Source organism: Cryptomeria japonica, chromosome 10, assembly GCF_030272615.1.
Source record: "Cryptomeria japonica chromosome 10, Sugi_1.0, whole genome shotgun sequence".
Lineage (NCBI taxonomy): Eukaryota > Viridiplantae > Streptophyta > Pinopsida > Cupressales > Cupressaceae > Cryptomeria > Cryptomeria japonica.
The window spans coordinates 379,585,590-379,607,058 of NC_081414.1; the positions used below are offsets into that span (position 1 = coordinate 379,585,590).

Below are 21,469 nucleotides of genomic sequence, written 5' to 3' on the forward strand. Positions count from 1 at the left end.
GAAGGAAAAAATCGGGACAGTATTGCCCCGGAGGATTATAAGATTACTACTGTAGAGTTGGGTAAGCTTACTCAGGACCAAGAAGTCCAGTACTTTGACGACTCTTGCAATGCCCTCAAGGCAAGGCTAGCCAAGGAGAAGGAGAAAAGAAAGAAGGTTGAGGAAGAGAATTAGCAATGGAGGAAATATGTTCTTCATCTAACTAGGTCACTCAACCACGAGATACCAGTCACCCCTCCGCAGCCTCTTCAGCAAGAGTCAATGAAAGATTACGAGGACATGAAGGGCACATTAACGCAGGCTAAGGAATCGACCTCGGATGCTTCGGCACGTGCTGACATACTTGTAGAAAATTTGGTATCAACACATGAGTCGGCTTCTTCATTGGTCAGCCGAATTCAGGACTCAGTTGCAAATTGGGAAGATGTTGAAGAAATCCAAGATGAAATACTTCCACAATTGAGGGTTATCCGAGGTTTGTCAAAACGAAGCTTGGTAGATGCAGGTGTCATACAGGCTGGGGATAGGTATGACTTTAACACTTGGTATTATGCTTTGGTCACCAGGATTGAAGTCCTTAAGCAATCTGAAACTAAGTGTTTTGAGACAGAGGAAAGTGTCAGAGAAATTTTGAGTAAGGTGTTTCGTGTAGCATCAGAGATTTGGAAGAAAGAGGGTATACGAGAAAAACACCTGCAGGCAGAGAACATGAGAGCCAAAGTTTAGTCGAGCTTTTTCAAAGACTCGGGGATGATTGATAAGGGCGATCTCTCAAGGATTGCAAGTTTTCTCCTCATTGACGAGAACTTTCTTGTCCAAGTAGTTGAGTGGGAAGGCATCCTCGCCACGTGTGCTAATGATTTGGACATCATCGACATCCAGATTAGTAACCTGCCAAGTTTACTATGGAAGAGGTTAGGCTCATCGTGTCCAGATGCATTGAATCTGCAGAAGGGGAAACTGGGCACTCACCTCAATGACAATAGCAGCTGTGCCACTTGTCATGTTCTCATTCTTTCAAACTGATAGAGTCTTGGGAAACCATAATTAGGGTTTATAACTTTCAATCTGGGCCCTTGATCACTATTTGATCTCGGCCATTCATTGATTTTTGAAAACCTATATAAGGCTACCTCCTCTCATTTGGAGGAGGTGAGGTTTTTGATATATTGTTTCGTGAAGGTCATATTTTCAAATAATATATTGCATGTGCGCTTTCTCTTAAGGTTTTGTAATATCTATTGTTTGAGTGATTAGCATGGTTTCAATTTCCTCAACACATTAGTTAAAGTTAATTTAGATTTGCTTTCATGTTGCTAGAATTGAATGAAGGATTTGATAAGTATTAATTAACGGTGTATCTCTACTCATACTTTTGGTAAATGGATGATTTCCATTTTACAGTGCAAAGTTAGTCTGAGCCTATCCACTGTGCATGCCAATATTTCGATCATAAGCACAACCCATTGAAGATTGCACCCGCTTCGTGTAGTTGTCCTCAGTGTGGCGAAGGAAAGTGTGGTTCCCTGAGAGCACCCAGTTAATACTGTCTCCAGAATTTGTAGGATTAGATCAGCTTTCTGAAACCCTATCCCTTTTTCCCTTTTTGAAAGTCTAAATCCCGAAAAATCCAAAAAAAGAAAGAGCCTAAAATTGATAAATCTATCTAAGTCCAGAAGCTTGAAAAGACATTCATAAACGTACGTCCCCCTTGACATTTTCAGCAAGCACTACCCGATTAGCTATCCCACTAAAGTCGCTTGTTCGCACATATAGACCTTGGAATCAGTAATGATTTTTCAGGAGATAATAGAATACCTTTGGGTATCTTATTCTAATGTTTGGTAGATGATAAGACAGACACCAACAGTATCGAATTTCCACCAAGTGAAGAAATGGACAAAGGTAATGCAAATGTTTTAAGAACTGATTTGTCCCTATGACCAGTGAATTCCCACGGATGAAGCCTTAGCTTAATATGAAATTGGTCCCCATGGTATTTGATTTTCTCTTAAAAGTTCAAAGCTATTAAAGATCAAAAGGAATTAAGGATTCATGAGTCCCTAAGGGAATTGAGTTCTCATTCTTATGTGGTGAAAGATTGATGGTGCTTTCATTCATTTCATAGGTGTTTGATTCAATATTTGTTTGTTTTGCAGGTCTGCTACAAGGAAGGTGTTGATGTGTTTTTTATGCACATGCGAACACAGAATAAAATACCTAAAGGGTACCTTATCCTCTCTTGAATAAAGTCTCCGAATGTTGAAGATGTTGCGAAAAGGATCAATCGGGATGACTTCAAGGTTCTTTGTATGTAGGATCTCTACGTGTGGATAAGCTCTCTATGGTATGATGTGATTTTGCTAGAATCACAAGGGGACTTACACTTGACAACCTAAACGTCTGTTTTGTTGGAATCATAGGATTTCACTGGCTTAGATTTTGAAAAAAAGGAAAAAGGACGAGGGCGAGGAAAGGATCTAATTCTGATACTAAGAAATGTAGGAGCAATGATTGATCTTTGATGAAATTCTAACTAAGTCTTGTTTTGACATCCCAGGACCATCTCCACAAGGTTAGTGCGATCTTTGGAGGAAAGCTTTATGATGTTCAGATCATCACTACAGGCATAGACACCATCAGGCTGATGCATATCAATGAAGAAGCGACAATTGAAGTTAAGCTTAAGCTGAATGATTCCAGTTGACTACACAAGGCAAGTCTGCAATCAAGAAACTGCTAGTAGTATGGATATACGAATTTCACCATCAATCAAACACATTTCTTCCACTCATCTAATAACATGAAATCAAAACTGAGAAGTATAGAGACCATGCCAATTGTTGAATCAACCCATAGATTTCACCATTTCTAAAATGAAGTTCTACAAACCTTCTACAACATCTTGGCAACAATCTTTGCCTTATCTCTCTACTCTACTCTAATTGCTATACTATTAACTAACTATTCACTAACTACTTTCTATTAGCCTTTACAAATGAAGAGCCGGGGCTTATCTAGTGCCCTTAATACAATTCAATGGCTAAGATCAATTTGAGATCAATAGCCAAGATTCTACAATGAAAACCCTATTTAGGGTTTGTTACAACAAACTCAATTCTGACCAATGAAATAATTGTATTAATTGGACACGTCTTCTTTGGAATATTCGACCAATGGATAGCTGGGGTAGGTACATCAAAGTTTGTGCCACCTTTAATGAGTCAGGTACATTGAATTTGGACATGCTGAGGTGGACCAACCCGACTGGAGAAGTGATGACTAGGATGCCACCTTGTCTGATACTTGCAACTTGGTAGATATCCAATTTGATGATGCTGAGAAGCTAGCTTTAATTAATTCATCTGAAACTATCTGCTTCTTCAACGAACCCTTGCTCTGACTTCTTTTGTCTTTGATGTGTAGGATGATGATGTACCTCGCCTTGGAATGCTGGATTGGAAGAGGTTATTCCTGATGATGCTTGACCGAAGAAGGCCGTCCTTGTCGATGCTAGACGGGAGGAGGTCGCCCTTGTCCTAGCTTGATCTTCTTTGTTGAGAGTCTGCTAAGTAATAGATCCTCCGGCTTTGGGTGGTTATTTGAAACCTACACAAAAACTTAAAATTAGTCTTTGAGCATCATACCTTAAAGCATGAAAATTAAGACCTTTCAAAGGTATAACTTAAGATATTAATTTGAAAAAGACATGATAAATCAGGAATTATACATTTTCAAATTAATTATGAATGGAAATTGGATTTTTAAGACTTAGACTTTACAAAATTGCTATGAAATCACAATAAGTCTTGAATAAGAACTTCAAAAAAAATGAAAAATGATTCTTCATACCTCCTCCTTGAATGCCTAACTATGAACCTTGAAAAAATGGAAGAAAGAAGCTCAAAATTTGCTGGAAAAAGATTGAATTCCTGGCCTTCTTTTGGATGAAATATGCCTCAATTAGCCTTTTCGCCTTCCACTAGCCTCCAACCACTCAACAATTTCTGGAAATTAGCCTCCAATCTTAGCAAGAAATTTGCTCCAATCTGCCAGAATTTGCTCCTCCAATCTGCTCTTGAAATTTGCATGAGAGGAATAATGAATGAATGATTTGAAAATGCTACAACACTCCTCTCTTATATAGGGCACTCACCCTAATCAACCATGAGGCCGACCTAGCAAATAAACAAAAATAAAATAAAATCCCTTTTAGAAGGAGGCCGACTTGCTTGTAAAAGCAAAGAAATGAATTTTGAGCGCTCACTTTGATTTTTTAAGTTTTAAAATTAATTCCAAGGCTTCAAAGGTGGGTTTTTTCATTTGTTTTAAGGCTTGGAAATTAGTTAATTAAATTATAAAGGCCTTAATTCATGCGAACTTGATTTAGCTTCCCAAATGTCTTGAATTTGGCAAATTTAGTGAAAATTGTGGGCTAGCTTAGGAATATTAAGGTTTGATCAAGACTTAATGAAACTTGTTTCCTCCTTAAGCATCAAAATATCCAAAGTGATGGTTTGAACCCCTTGTCTAGACTTGCTCACTTGATAAAATTGAAATTTTCTCAACCAATATTTGCAAATTTCCATGTCTTTGTATTCTCAATCTTGCAATTTGCCTTAGACTCAATCAAACAAGGTTGAATGATAGATTTTTTGATATTTTCGCCCTGGACCCTTTGGAAGGGTCAGGAGCAATTTTTCCTATTAGGTCTTGAATATCTCATTTCTTTCACTCCAAAATCTCCCAGAAGGCGAGCTTATGCTTGTTTTGACCTAATCAAGTCTTGCATTTCAATTTTTTATGAGGAAATTAGGTGAAAATGTGAATTTCACCCTGGGCCCTTTAGAAGGGTTAGGAGCGATTTTTCTTGCTTGAGCTTACTTCTTCATCATTTTGTCTTGAATCTACCCCTCAAGGCTAGGCAAAGGTCTTCTTCTTTCACTCCATCCAAGCTTGGTTCGTTCTTGCAAGGCAAAATAGGGGATTTTGAGATTTTCGCCCTGGACCCTCTAGAAGGGTCAGGAGCGATTTTTAGGTTTTAGGCCTATTTTCCAATCCTTTCATCTTCAAATCACTTCCATGGCATAAAACATCTTGCCTTACTCCCCTTCAAGTCATGAAAACCAAAATCTCATCTTGAAATGCAAGGAAAATAGGAGGATTTGGAAATTTTGCCCTGGACCCTCTGGAAGGGTTAGGAGCGAATTTTCCTCTTGGCATCAAAACTTGCATCCTTAGCAATCCAACCCAACTTCAAGGCAATTCAAATGTCATTTTACACCCATGTCTAAGCTTGGCCTTGCTCAAACTTTGGAGGAAAATATAGGTTTTAGGATTTTCGCCCTGGACCCTTTGAAAGGGTCAAGAGCGATTTTCAAGTTTTGAGCATGTTCCTCCATCCTTTCAACTTCAATTCACCTTCAAGGCTAAAAAACACTTCCCCTTTCACGTTCAACCCAAGTTTCACTTGATTTCGCAAGGGAAAATAGGTGTTTGAAGAATTTTCGCCCTAGACCCTCTGGAAGGGTCAGGAGCAATTTTTCTCATTTGGGCTCAATTCCTTCAATCTTGATAATCATTGGCAATTTGGAGTCATTCCTAAGGCCTTCTTTAATCATGATCCACACTAGATTTGGCATGAAACTAAGGGAAAAGATAGATTTTGCTCAATTTCGCCCTGGACCCTCTGGAAGGGTCAGGAGCGATTTTCCCTTTTTAAACCAAAATCATCATTCTTTCAAACCCAATCTTTATTGCAAGGTAAATTCTCATCTTTCTTCGCCCTAGGAACAAGGTTTTAAGCTCAAGCAAGGTTTAAAATATAGGCTTGCAAGGAATTTCGCTCTGGACCCTTTGGAAGGGTCAGGAGCGAAATTTCCTTCCTTGGCTAAAACACTCATTCCTTAACTCCTTCAAACGTCCTTAAAGATTTCAATATGCCCATTTTCAACATACCTTAGACTTTTCAATTTGACCAAATAAGGCAAGAAATGAGTCCTAGGTTGATTTTCACTCTGGACCCTTTGGAAGGGTCAGGAGCGAAATTCCTAATCTTGGCCAAAATCCTGACTTCATTTTCACATTTCTCCATCCAAACAAGTGTTTTGCCCTCAAAGATCCCTGGGAACGAGTTGGTTCTAAGTTTGGGTTAAACTAGAATGTCATATGGAAAATTTCGCTCTGGACCCTTTGGAAGGGTGAGGAGTGAAATTCGCTTTGGACCCTCTGGAAGGGTCAGGAGTGAAATTTGACATTTTTAGACTCTCCATCAGGATAATTTTATGGAATATAACATTTAAGTATAAGTGACTTATACTTTAAGTTATATTCCATATATACTTTCAGGATGTTTGAGAGTGGTTTCAGACCTCTAGGAGTTATATTGCAAAATCTAGTTTTTGGAGGATTCTTCAGTTTTCTAGACTTAGTCAAATTTCAGGATTAGGACATTCCAGACTTAGCCAAATTTCAGGATCAGGACATTCCAGACTTCATCACTCACCAACTTGACCTAACTCAAGCAGAACCTGCTATCCAAGTGATCCCCCTGGCGACACTCGAAAGCTAAAGGCTAATAGACAAAACCCTAAAAGACCTAGAAAACAAACCCTAGAAAGCAAAAAGCAGGGGTCCCCATTTGCAATGGGGCGATGTGTGAATATGTCACAACAGAAGGGAAGCATGATGATCAAGGCTTGAGGTGAAAGAGGATGCAACTTGCAGGGATATCAAGGACTCTACAAGCATAGTGCAAGCACAACATCACAAATGCGAATGAGAAAGATCAACATTTTAGGGATTGGAAGAGGATTTCAAGACAAGGATTTACAAAAGCAAAGATGAGGACTAGCTTAAACATGAAGAAAGCTTCACCATGATGGTGAACAAATGAAGAAAAGACAAATCCAAGACATGAGCACAGGGATTCCATAGTATAAAGTAGGAACTACATCAAGGAATCTCAAAGTCAAAGAACCTTAAGGTGGAATTTATTCAAGGGGAATTCCCTAACATAAGGATGAAATGCAAAGTATAATAGGGAATTCCAAACATCATGAAGAATGTTCAAGGCAAATTGATCAAGTCTACAAGGCAAGTTGAGGTGGCATCCTAGTCATCATTCGTCCAATCAAAGGGTACCAAGTCAGCATTCATTCAAGGATGGAACAAGTGACATGTGGTGCTACATCAAATATTATTTATCTTACCTATCCTCATCTCTCATTGGTCAATGTAATGGTGGTTGTAACAAACCTTAATTAGGGTTTTATCTCATTATCTTGGCCATTGATCTTGAATCAATCTGAGCCATCGAATTGTAATGAGAAGTCTATATAAGGCTCAATGCTCTCATTTGTAAAGGCTAATGTTAGAAGAGTAGAAGAATAGTTGCTAAGGCAATTCGGAATTAGAAGTAGATTAGGAGAGAAGGTAAAGATTGTTGCCAAGATCTTGTTGCAAGAGACATATTGTTTTTCATTGAAGTTATGGTGAGTTTCGTATGTTGATTCAACATGTTGCATGGTTTCTACTTCTCATTTGCTTTAATGTTGTTGAATTGAATGAAAGATCTTGTGGATGATTAATGGTGAATTCACATATCCATACTTTAGCAGTTTGCTGATTGTAAACTTGTCTTGTGTGGTCAGCTGGAATCCTTATTCAAGCTTAACTTCAATTGCTATTAGCACATTGATATGCATTGCCTTGATGGTGTTTATGTTGTTGGTGGTAATTCGAACATCTTATATTTACCTTAGAAGATTGCACTAACTTTGTGGAGTTGTTCATTGATGTCAAAGCATAGTAGAGTTTCACCAAGTCATTCACTACTTCTTACATTCCTAGGATTAGATTAGTCTTCCTAAAACCTTCCTCCTTTTGTCCTTTTTGAATTCAAATTAGTTTAGGAGAGAAAGTATCACAAGATTGCAATATTAGATGATCAAGTTCCAACAATGTCCAAATATCCAAACATTCATGCATACAATGTAAGCCCCCTTGTGATTCCAACGTTATCACATCAAACCATTGAGCTTATTTACACGCCAAGACCTAACAGTAGAAACCTTGGAGTCATCCCATTTGATCATATAGTTCAACATTTGGGAAGATTTGTTAAAGAGAGGATAATATACCTTGGTATTTTATTCTGTGTTAGAGGTGTTTAAAAAACACATCATCAATGACACACCTGTTTCAACATTTTGTTTTAACTTATGCTTGCCAATGATGTTTTGGAACTAGGAGTACTGTGTGGGACAACCCAGCTCCCTAAATTACAAATTCTTGACCCAAGGCTAGTAGAACTTGATCCACTTCCACTTTTGCCCACTGGAGAAGTGGAAGATGCAGCTATTCGTTGGTTTTATCTTAATCTTTGTTTATAATATATATAGAGGATTCCAATTGTCCTATCACCTCTCTTACAATCTCAGGCTCAACATTTGGGCATAGAAATGTCACATCTAGGTATGTGGGCAAGGTGATATTTTGAAGCTATTAATGTCTCCTAGAAACTCCACACCACAATATATTCAAAACACGTGACTTCTTTGTTTTGTGCCCAATTTGCCATGCTTCCAAGCAATCTTTCCTTTGTGGTTTAGATATATTAAAATTTGAAAACCCTACATTGTGGAGAGAAGAAATAAAAATGTTTAGGGTTGATTAAAAAATGAATGAAACCAAACTAAAAAAATGCAAGAAAACTTAAAATATGGAGAAGAAAGATAAAAATAGGCATACAAGGAAAAAAATTAGGGTTTTAAGTTATACTTTCTTCTTTTACTTGAGTATGTTTTAAAATTTGCAAGGAAACTTAAAAAATGGAGAAGAAAGATAAAAACATGCATGCAAGGAAAAATACTAGGGTTTTAAGTTATACTTTCTTCTTTAGTTATTTAACTAGTATGTTTTAAATTTTAAAATGTATAAAACTGAAAGTCTGAAAGTTAAACTAAAAACCATAAAGAAGAATTAAAGAGAAAAAAAATGAAGATTTTCAACTTACATTGATGCTTGAAGATGGAAGTTGAAATGTGTAACTCAAATCCAAGGCCTTCTATCAGCCCTTTTGTTGCACAAATCTACCATTAGTCCATCCATATTAGCTCCTTGCACAATATTTTTCTGCTGCTTAGAAGACAAAACTGAAAACCAAGTACAGTGAAAATAGTTTGAAATCAAATGGCAAGTTAAAATAAGGTCAAAATGGACAAGTGAGTGTTTACAAGTCTTTAGTGCATTTAGACTTCTATTTTTATTTTTTGAGTTTAGTGCATTTAGAGTTATAATTGATGTGTTTTTTTCATTTAAAAAGAACTTTTTTTGGGGGTGGGTGCTGACCTTATAGACTTGCCAAGCTAGCATCAGGATTTGTGAGTCTTTGCAGACTCCGTGCAGACTCAAGATTCTGCACAGACTTGGAAATCCAGATACTGGGCTTTGTGGGTTTGCAAGTCAAGGTCCTAGCTTCGTCGGGTTTAACTTGGACTTGTACTCACAAGTCCAGGTGAGGGCTTATGAGTCCCAACACTATGATTTGAGTTTGCCTTGGACTTTTACTTGCTAATCCATATGAAGACTCATGAGTCCCAACACTATGATTTGGAGTACTATAAAGTTCAATGCTTTTGTTTGGACACAGCTGGTGGTGTTAAACACCCTGTAACAAATTCAATCAGCAGATATTAATTAATTAATTTATTCAAAATAATCAACTAAACATAATATAAAATTTACAGATGTTGACTTGCTCAAACAAGATAGATCTGGTCATTTTAATAGTAATCTTAATCTCTGAATTTTAGTTCATAATTATTTCTGCTGATTTGTTTACACTTTCCTTTACAGGTGACACTGTTAATTCTTCTTTTCATATTTGCGTTTGCACACAGTGGAATGGCCAGTTTAAGAGATGCTGGTGAAAGACTGCTTGGAGAGCGAGCATTTCGGGTTATTTTTGCAGGAACATCCCTTCCTTTGGCAGTCAGTGCAGTGGTAAAGACTTGATATTTTTCCTCAGTCCATTCTGAGCTTCTCTTGGTCTTTTTCAAATAATTAAATTTATAAAGTTCTTTAACCAAAGAAGATTATGATCTACATTCAGCCTTGTTTGGTTGAGAAAGAAATTATTTGTATGATGTTTTCTGCTATATTATAAATAACATGACTAAGATAGAATCACCAATAAATTTAATTACCTTTATTTACATCTATTTGGATTCCATTAACTAAACTCGACCTCCAGATCAAATTCTTTAAACTCAATTAAGTCTTATTCTGATAAAATGCTTTACCTCATGTAGCCCCAATGCTGATAAAATGTGAAACAGGTATACTTCATTAATCACAGATATGATGGAGTGCAATTATGGCAAGTACAAAGTATACCTGGTGTACATCAACTCGTCTGGATTTTGTCTTTTATATCCTTTTTTTTCCTCTATCCTTCTACATTTAATTTACTAGAGGTAGCAGCAGTGGACAAGCCTAAAATGCATTTATGGGAAACTGGAATTATGCGTATCACAAGACATCCTCAGGTGTGTATTATATGCACCTTAGTTTTTCACCTATTTTATTTTATAGATTTGTGTCTTGATGCTCTTGAAAATTTTTACATGTATAACATGAAGTTAAATCCTTTGCCTGGGAATATCATTTCCAAGCAATGCACAGTTTGTGGACCAGATTAAGATTTTTGTTTAGAAGCGATTTCAGAGATATTGCTGCTGTTGATTTCAAAGTTGAGCTCCTTGAAGGGATTTTTAGGTTATTTTTTAGTGTGAACTTAATCAAATAGCTTGCGCATGTCCACATAGTACTAGAGACTGGTATAGTCAATTGATTCAAGTTGTGTTTGTTTAGATGGTTGGGCAGTTTATTTGGTGTGCTGCACATACACTTTGGATGGGAAACTCTATGGTATTGACGGCTTCATTGGGCCTAATGGCACATCACATTTTTGGAGTATGGAATGGAGATAGGCGAATGGCTGCACGTTATGGAGAAACATTTGAGACCGTGAAAAATCGCACTAGCATTATCCCCTTTGCTGCTATAATTGATAGGCGCCAAAAATTACCGAAGGATTACTACAAAGAATTTCTCCGAGTTCCCTATTTGACTATTCTTCTGTTAACTCTTGGTGCTTATGTTGGTCATCCATTGATGCAGGATGCAAGTTATCACCTTCATTGGTAGACGTTCAGCACTGAAATGATCCATAGTGCCTTTCCCCCTTACAATGTAAACTGACCTATTATTTGTATGCTATAATTTAATAAGCCGATGTTTCTGACCTTATTCATTTTGGAGTATTATTAATCATGGGTATCTGAGGTTCTTTGTATCTCTGAGATGGTGTATTATAGAAACGCTGTTCTACTTTGCTAGGTTTTTCTTATAATATGCTGATGAACTATACAACTAGCATAGGCAGCATCGTGTTTTCTCTCCAAAGTATAATTCTGGCGATTATCTATCAATGCAATGCATCCGTGGATTGTATCTAGACATATCTGCTGCTAGACCATCATATAGTCCTTCCAGCTTAATGCATTTAATATGTCTAGATGTTAATGCTCCCTATCCTTGAAGGGGCATGCTTTCTCTAGAAGCAAAGTATTAGAGAACATGAGTACACTGAAGAAAATGGTACAAAACTGGGATATCGAAATAACGATAGGAAAACCTTATGTAAATTGTAAAGTAGTGGTAGCAAACTTGGTTTGGATTGTGGCCAGTTTTAGTGAACAATAAAAATAAGCCATATTTAAATTTGGAGTAACAAAGATTTCATTTCACATAATTGCTATTGAAAATGATTTTTTGAAAAATATAACTACATGGTGTTTCCCTCTTCCTCTCTCTCACTTGATGCATGTATGGTATGCTTGAAGAATCTAACTAATACAGGTTTATTCCCATTTTTAGGGAAGTAAACTAGTTGCAGGCGATAAGGTCTGGATTGCATACAGCAGTTGAATTTCCAGGCAATGGTAAGTGGATTCTGCACTTGGATTATTAACCCTAAAAGCAAAGAAGCTTAAAATGAAAGCTCCAATAAGACTATCAGATCTTAGTATGCTAATCTATGTAGACATTTTGCTAAAAATATGAAATGCAAATGCTCACAAATTTGAACTCTTAAATTGCATCTTTACTAATTCAACACTCAAATGTTCACTCTATCTCTCTCCCTCTCTCCCTCTCACATTTTGGTGGTGTGCCCTAGTTCTCCTCTATAGAACCAAAGAACTCGAGGGTTTACAATGAAAATTCTCATTTTAGTGTAGCACCTAGGCTAGGTGGTGCAGGAGCACCCTTCAAAGGGCTCCCACCATTTGATTTTGATTGTGTTCTTGCTTCTTTAAGAAGCCATTGTATATACAATAAGAGCCAAGTGCTCATTGGTCCTAGTTTAGGTCCTAGTTGAGGTCCTAGGGTCATAAGTCAAAGTTGAGTTTTTCTTGAAGGTAGAGGGTATGTGTGCCTTTGAGGTGTTTAGGGTCCTCCTTAGCATGGTGGTGTCCTTAGGATAGCCCATTGTGGGCCTAGGAGTTGAGAAAAACAACATTGAGAAAGTTGCTCAAAAGTTGCATGACAACTTTTCAAAGTTGTCAAACAACTTTTCCACCTAGTAGGTAAAAATCCTTAGTTTAGCGTGGACAACCCTAATATGGGCACACAGACCGAGGAAAGGGTAGTTATGTAGTTGCAAACCCTAAGATAATGGGTTGGATGTCAGTTGTTGTACGACCCAAGCAAAGTGACTTGACTGTGACTGCAATTTGTTTGCCAGTCGGCACTAATGGAGCAATGAAGGAATGATAATGGATTGATATTCAAACAAAATGGTGTAGAGAGTCTTGTATGGTGTAGAGAGTCTTGTATGGTGTAAATACTTTCATCTTGAGCATTTAGATTAGGTTTTGTTTTGCAGGTTGTGTGTGTTTGTAAATATTTTGTAAACTTGCTTCTCACTGTCCAGTTTTGGACTGGTTTGTGTCAATGGGTTCATAACGTCATTCCCCATTGTGGAATCACCATGAAACCATGGGGAATGAGAGTGCAGACCCTGTACATTACTTCAAAGCAAGCAAGGCCCTTGAAGATGCAGGAGGCCATCTAAAGACCCACTCCTAGGTTAGATTGGACAGTGCCCGGCTAGGAAGGGTTAAGTTGCAGAGGTCTTGGAGAGCAAGGAAAGACAGTGAGGAGGCACCCTTTGGAGGAGTTGTAGAGGGGTGAGTGGAGTACCATTGGTGAGAAGGAGGAGCTTCCACCAATCCAGACGAGGTGGCAAGAACATCAAACCTACACTGTGACCCTAGCAGACCTAAAAACCCTCTTTAAAACCCTTAAAAACCTTAAAATCCACCAAGGGCAGTGTACGGACACTTGGAGTCCCAAAACCAGGAAAATCCTTGAGCCCTTGTGTTGACGTGTATTTTATACACTATCAAACACAGGATAAAATACCTAAAGGTACCTTATCCTCTCTTGAGTAAAGCCTCTGATTGTTGAAGATATCGCGAAAAAGGATCAATCAGGATGACTTCAAGGTTCTTGTATGTAGGGTCTCTATGTGTGGATAAGCTCTTTGTGGTATGATGTGATTTGCTGGAATCACAAGGGGACTTACATTTGATGCCTGAACTTCTGATTTGCTTTGAATATTGCTGGAACACAGGATTTTCACTAGCTTAGGTTTGAAAAAAGAAAAAAGGCGAGTGCGAGGAAAGGATCTAATCCTAACACTAAGAATGTAAGAGCAATGAATGATCTTTGATGAAATTCTAACTAAGTCTTGTTTTGACATCATAGGAACATCTCCACAAGGTTAGTGTGATCTTCGAAAGAAAGCTTTATGATGTTCAAATCATCACTGCAGGCATAGACACCATCAGGTTGATGCATATCGATGAAGAAGCGACAATTGAAGTTAAGCTTAAGCTGAATGATTCCAGTTGACTACGCAAGGCAAGTCTGCAATCAACAAACTGCTAGTAGTATGGATATACGAATTTCACCATCAATCAAGCACATTTCTTCCACTCATCTAATGACATGAAATCAAATATGAGAAGTATAAAGACCATGCAAATTGTCGAATCGACTCATAAATTTCACCATTTCTTCAATGAAGTTACAAGTCTTTTACAACAACATCTTGGCAACAATCTTTGCCTTCTCTCTCTACTCTACTCTGATTGCTATTCTCTCTCTATCTTCTAACTGCTTCCAACTATTCCTAACTATTCTATCTATTTCTAATTATTCCAACTATTGCTAATTCCCTTTACAAAATGAAATGCTAGGGCTTATATAGTGCCCTCAATACAATTCGATGGCTTAGATCAATTCGAGATCAATGGCCAAGATTTTACAATGAAAACCCTAATTAGGATTTGTTACAACCATTACATAACATTTAATGCTTGACCAATGATAAAATTGTATTGCTTGGACACATGTCCTCTCTAGAAAATTCGACCAATGAATAGCCGGGGTAGGTACATAGAAGTTTGTGCCACCTTCCATGAGTTAGGTACATTGAATCTGGAAATGCTGAGGTGGACCACACTGATTGGAGAAGTGATGACTAGGATGCCACCTCGTCCGACACTTGTAACTTGGTAGATATTCAACTTGATGTTGTTGAGAAGCTAGCTTTAATTAATTCATCTGGAACTATTTGCTTCCTCAACAAACCCTTGTTCTAACTTCTTGTGTCCTTGATTTGCAGGATGATTGTTGTACCTCGCCTTGGAATACTGGATTGGAGAAGTCGCCCTTGATGACGTTAGTCCAAAGAAGGCCGTCCTTGTCGATGCTAGGCTGGATCGAAGAAGGTCGTCCTTGTCCTTGCTTGATTGTCCTTGAGGAGAGTCTTCCGATTTGTAGATCTTTCGACCTTGGGAGTCGCCATCTTGACACCTACACAACATTTCACAATTAGTAATATATCTTGAAATCTAAAAATTAAACTTTAAAAGGAAGATTCAAGATTTTAATTTAGGAAACCTCATGATAAATCTTGAGATATCATTTCCTAATTTAGGATTTTCAAAGCAAAATTTAAATCTTCAAAAATGGTGCCAAGGTGATTACGCCATACCTCCACTTGGGAATTAATTCTAAAAAATGATGCAAAAATAGGAGAATTCGCTAGGCAAAATGTAGATCAAGACTCCCTTTAGCAAAATGCGCCCCCTTTAGCTTGGAAAAGAACTCCATCTTCCACTAGCTTCTTCAAAATCTGGAAATTCATCTTCAAATACCTTCAAAACATCTGGAATTTATCCTCCAATCTAGCAAGAAATACGCCTCTCCAATAGCCTTCAAGATGAATTTCGCCCTTCTTAGTCCCCACTCCTGGTAGAAATTCGCTCCTCAAATTGCTCTTCCAAATTGCACTTGAAATGATGAGTGAATGATTTGAATAATGAAAAACATGCCTCAAATATATAGAGCGCTCACCATTTTAAGTGCGATTTGGAAGAAATGTGCTTGATTGATGGTGAAATTCGTATATCCATACTACTAGCAGTTTGTTGATTGCAGACTTGCCTTGCGTAGTCAACTGGAATCATTAAGCTTAAGCTTAACTTCAATTGTCGCTTCTTCATCGATATGCATCAACCTGATGGTGTCTATGCCTGCAGTGATGATTTGAACATCATAAAGCTTTCTTTCGAAGATCGCACTAACCTTGTGGAGATGTTCCTATGATGTCAAAACAAGACTTAGTTAGAATTTCATCAAAGATCATTCATTGCTCTTACATTCTTAGTGTTAGGATTATATCCTCTCCTCGCCCTCATCTTTTTTCTTTTTTCAAATCTAAGCTAGTGAAAATCCTGTGTTCCAGCAATATTCAAAGCAAATCAGAAGTTCAGGCATCAAATGTAAGTCCCCTTGTGATTCCAGCAAATCACATCATACCACAAAGAGCTTATCCACACGTAGAGACCCTACATACAAGAACCTTGAAGTCATCTTGATTGATCCTTTTTCGCGATATCTTCAGCAATCAGAGGCTTTACTCAAGAGAGGATAAGGTACCTTTAGGTATTTTATTCTGTGTTTGATAGTGTATAAAATACACGTCAACAGAATTGGCGCTAGAAGGAGGGCAAGTACGTGAACCCCAGATTCTATCACTTCAAATTTACGGAGGTTATCTCAAAAGACTTTTGTCCCTCCTCCTGCGCTCAATAGAATTGGCGCTAGAAGGAGGGCGAGTACTATCATGCCTCGATCATTATCAAGCTGTTGATAGATAATCACATTCGCAAGGAGTTGTGCAGGACTTTTGTCCCTCCTCCTGCGCTCAACAGAATTGGCGCTAGAAGGAGAGCTTGAACAGTTGGACTTAGAAATTTAATCAATTTATGTTTGCAAGGAGTAATCTCCAGAGCTTTTTACCCTCCTCCACGCTCGACAGAATTGAAGCCGAAGAAAGGTGAGCGAACACGAACTCTTGAATCCAAGGAAGATCAGTGGAAAGCTTTTTCTCAAACACTCGACGGAAGGTGATCGTTGGGTCATCAGTTGGACTTACGCAAGAAGGAAACAAGCTGGAACCAATTGAACGTTCAAGTTGAATCCGAGAGATTCGAGATCTCCCTTATTCCAGAAAATCAAAAAAAAAAAAAGTGAAAAATAGAAAATCCAAAAAAAGTGAAAAATAGAAAATCCAAAAAAATCAAAAAATCAAAAAGAAAAGATTTCTTCATGGAGCGGCAACAGTTTCACGAGGAGCAACAAGTTGATTTTCCTGAACTTTGGTGGAGATTAGATACACAGCTTTATCCACACAGATTGTCCGAGTTTGCAAGACAAGGGCAGTGTCGAGTCCACAAGACAGAGGGACATGATGAAATGCATTGCTTGAAGTACTTATCAAGGATGGAATCGGCAGCGCAGGGAAAAATCTTCTTTTGGGATGTCCCAAGGCCAGAGACAGAAGAGGGCAACTTCAGTGTCCCAGAGAGCAAAGATCCTCTTCTAAGCTTCATATGGATGATCGAGAGTCAGCTCATTTTGAATGGCGAAATGCGTCTTGAAAACATATTGCTACCATTGTGGTGTAGAATTCACAACTCACCTCACTCTGAATTTACTTGCTCAGTATGTGAAATGGCTATCAATCAAGTCAGAAACCAGTTTGGAATGACAACTTTGTCCGAGGAAGAATGTATTATGAACAAATCTTGGGGTGTACATCTCGCAGCCGAATTTAGAAGAACCTATGAAAAGGACATTGCTCCAGCATCTGAATGTGAGAAGGATCAATTGTACGTTGACAATACAAATGCACCTGAGGAACAATGTATTACAATGGATAGCTCGCCATGCCTTGCACCTGAAAAAGAATACCATGAAACAAAAGTTGAAGAATTAGTTGAAAATACTCAAACAATAACAAAGGAAGATCTAGGAGTTGAACAAGCAATTAAAGAAGACGACTCATCCCTTGAAGAATTCTCGTTTATGCTACAAAAGGAGATCCTTGAGATTGAATTGCAGGAGTTTTCAAATGGCCTCATTGAAGAAGACAATCGAGTTGAGATGTTGGACAAAGAGATGCAAATCGTCATAAGTGAGACTAGATATGAAAAGCAATTCAAAGGGGCGCTTAAAGATTTCATCACTCTCGTAATATTTGAGGAAGCATTGAAAGAACTTGTAGAGGAAACACAAATGGAATCACTGCCAAAATTTTTTCTAGATAAGCAAGTTACTGTGAGTGAGATGATCCATCATCAGCTCCGACCTCTCGAGACTATGCTTGAAGACGAGACATCACCTGAGATTATCTTTGGTCCACTAGAGGAGATGTTTGAAGCTCAATCCATCAAGGAGACTCTCATTTTTGAGGATATGCTAACAAAATTTCATGAAGATGCTTGGTTTATGCAAGATGTCTCAGTGAAAACTGAGAATCTTGAGCTATTCAAAGGGGTGCTGAGCTTGTTTCAAGAGGAATTTCCTAATCAAGATTAACATGTTATGGATGCTCGTGGAATAGTTCATCACAATGGCGACCTCCTGAAGTAGCTGGTGACTTCACTTCCAACAATACAGTGCCGTCTGAGCCTGAAATATGCCAGGTTGTCTCTTTCCTTAATCCTAGCTTTGAAAGTTATTATGATTTTGATTATGGGGATTTTGGGAAAACAACTTGTATCTGGATTGATCATGGTCCTAACGAATTACCTCGGTTGATCATTTTGAGTGAAAACTTGCTTGAGTATGAGAAATGCGTGGTGAGAGTTTGTCTTTCTGTGTTTAAGGATGAATTTGCCCGACTGAGAACCATCATGTTTGCCATGCTCCTGTTGCACAACTTGAGAAATCATGTAAAGTCATGTACATATTTTGCTTCTTTGAGTCGTATCGAGTCTAGGAGTCTTGTATATAGGTTTAGAGTAGGTTTTCTTTTCGTGTTTTTAGATTAGAGGTCTTTTGAGCCTTGTTCTTAGTTTGCCTTGAGTCATTTGACTCATGATCTAGTGTGGCTCAGGTAGTTTAGTTGTTTGCCTTTTTTTAGATAGTTTGCTTTTGGTGTGCATTTTAGTTTAGTTTTCTTTGAGTCGGTTTGTCGGTCGGTTTGCTTTAGTTTAGGTGTCTTGAGTGGGAGCCTCCATTTTGTGAGAAGGGCGTTTGTGTTGTTGCTCACACACTAACAACATCCTGGATCTTATGTTAGACTCATTTCTTAGATATCTATTCATAAAGTGCTTGGAATCCGAGGTTGTTCCTCTTCAGCGTTATCATTTGATCAGGACCTGTATTTGACTTGGAAGGGAATCATTTTCTGTGTCTTGATGCCGACATCTGTTGATTACTATATCTTCACACATTAATAGACTCCGAGTCATTATGGTTTTCAGGCAAAGCTGTGATTGGTGAAAAATCTAAAATCTGGCTTCAGCGCCACCGCAATCCTCAAACCCTAGTAAGCTTTACTGCTTACGAGCCAAAGGAATTGATGGAGTGAAAAAGCAATATCAAAAGGAAAAAATGAGAAAAATGAAGAAAAAAATAATAAAAAAAAATAAAAAAAAATTGAAATGAAATGAAATATCAAAATTGGCTAAGGGGAATATGCGAGTAACTCCATCGGGGCTATAGACGCCTGGCTGGCAATGGAGCAATGTTCGTGAGCTTGCGGCGATAACCTCGTCGGGACTATGGACGTCTGACTGGCAGCGAGGCTCTATCCAGGGTGCTTTTGAAGTTCAGATAAACTACGTAGTTAATCACAGGGGAACCTGAAGGTTATAATTGTCTTGTCGAGAGGAATGAATACACTTGCACACACCTGGGTAATCAAAGACTAAGTGTCTGGATTTGGTTAAGGATTTTCCTTCCACTTTGAGTACATTTTCTAATCTCCTGATGAGCTAGGTTGAATTTTCCGGAGGTTCTAGGTGTCGATTGAGTCTTTATCTCTGAAATGTTTCAGAAACATTTATTCAAGGTGGCGCTAGATGTTGTGACCATTTCACACATCGCCCCATTGCAAATGGGGACCCTTGCTTTTTTTTTTGCTTTTTAGGGTTTGTTTTTTGGTCTTTTAGGGTTTTGTTAGTTAGCCTTTGCATTTTGAGTGCTATCGGGGAGATCAATAGGATAGCAGGTCCTGAAAATTTGGCTAAGTCTGAAAGTCCTGATCCTGAAATTTGGCTAAGTCTGGAATGTCCTGAAAATTTGGCTAAGTCTGAAAGTCCTGATCCTGAAATTTGGCTAAGTCTGGAATGTCCTGATCCTGAAATTTGACTAAGTCTGGAAACTGAAAAACCTCCAAAAACTAGATTTTCAATGTAACTCCTGGAGGTCTGAAACCACTCTCAAACATCCTGAAAGTATATATGGAATATAACTTAAAGTATAAGACTTATACTTAAATGTTATATTCCATAAAAATTATCCTGATAGAGAGTTCGAAAAGTTAAATTTCGCTCCTGTCCTTCACTGAGGATCCAGAGCGAAAAGCGCTCCTATCCCTCTCCAAGGGTCCAAGGCAAATCGCTCATGTCCCTCGCCAAGGGTCCAGAGCGAAAAAGCTTAGTGGAGTCATTCTTGACCTTGTTTGGACAAATTGAGACATCAAAGGCATGATGGAGGACAAAATGAACGTGATAGAGCATCCAGACTTGATTAAGGACGATGAAATGATGGAGTATTTGTCTAGAAAGGTAAATTCGCTCCTGTCCCTCACCAAGGGACCAGAGCGATTTTATTCATATACACATTTTTAGACCTTGTTTGGACTCGAACTTTTATTCATGGCGTGTAAAGAGATGATATTTTCCTCAGCGAAGGAAATTTGAAGTGAAAAGTAAAAAGATTTGGCCCTAAGAGCAAAAATCGCTCCTGTCCCTCACTGAAGGACCGAAGCTTGAATTCCAATTTTGCATTATCCTTGCAAGATTTAAGTGGTTTCGCGATTTGAGGAGGTCAAGGGAAGTATGTTTTGCCTGTTGAATATAACTTAAGTATGCCACAATGAAGAAAATCGGCCTAAGTAACAAGTTCGCCCCTGTCCCTCTCCAAGGGACCAAGGTGACTGGCTAGGGCGCTCTTGTCCCTCGGATTTTCCCTCAAGACAAGATTCGGGCAAGAGAAAAACAAGTTTTACGTTTGAGGTGGGTGAAGGAAGACGCAATCGATCCGTTGAAGATAATTTTCGAAGCTAGCAAAGGACGAATTGGCTTGTAATTGCAAAAGTGCTCCCGTCCCTCACTGAAGGACCGGAGCTTGAATTTCAAATTTGCACTGTTCTTGCAGGATCAAGACAATTTTATGATTTGAAGAGACCAAGGAAAACATGATTTATCCATTGAATATAATTTGGAAGGCTAACAAAGGACGGATAAGCTTTGATTTGCAAAATAGCTCCTGTCCCTCACTAAGGGACCAGAGCGAAAATGCTTTAAAGTGCACTCATTTCAAAGATCGAATAAATTGAACTCGAAATTCTAAGTAAAAATGCCATCTTGGACGTCAAAAAATGAGGTCTTGGACGTAAAAAACAAGAAGTGTGAGGTCTAGAATGAGATCACTCCTGTCCCTCACCAAGGGACCAGAGCGATCTTGTTAATAGCCATTATTTTTCATGATTGGGCGCCAAATATCCTTCAAATTACATTAAATGCCAGATTCGATTAAACCTTGAAATATTTTTGGCATTTAATAAAAGCGCATGGTATTTAATAATTAATTTTGAGCCTAAAAAAATCGAATTTTTTAATTATAAAGGCATTTAAAATTAATTATTATTATTTAAAAAAAATAAAAAATAAAATTGGAGCACTTGGGGTATTATTTAATGTTTTTATCAAGTCGGCCTCTTCTTTTATTAATTTTTATTTATCTTTTGGCCTATTTTTCCAAGTCGGCCCATGGAAATAAAATGGTGAGCGCTCTATATATTTGAGGCATGTTT

The 21,469-nt window shown here is 38.1% G+C and overlaps 1 protein-coding gene across 1 annotated transcript in view; it reads left to right on the forward strand.

Moving 5' to 3' along the window:
* LOC131075870 (15-cis-zeta-carotene isomerase, chloroplastic) overlaps positions 1 to 11,359 on the forward strand; it is a 99,710-nt gene extending 88,351 nt beyond the window's left edge. Inside the window, exons 2-4 of the mRNA XM_058012791.2 lie at positions 9,859 to 10,005; positions 10,341 to 10,550; positions 10,876 to 11,359. Coding sequence (XP_057868774.2) covers positions 9,859 to 10,005; positions 10,341 to 10,550; positions 10,876 to 11,211 — 693 coding nt within the window. The 3' untranslated portion in view covers positions 11,212 to 11,359. The remainder of the gene's footprint in view (positions 1 to 9,858; positions 10,006 to 10,340; positions 10,551 to 10,875) is intronic.
* The last annotated feature ends 10,110 nt before the right edge of the window (positions 11,360 to 21,469 follow it).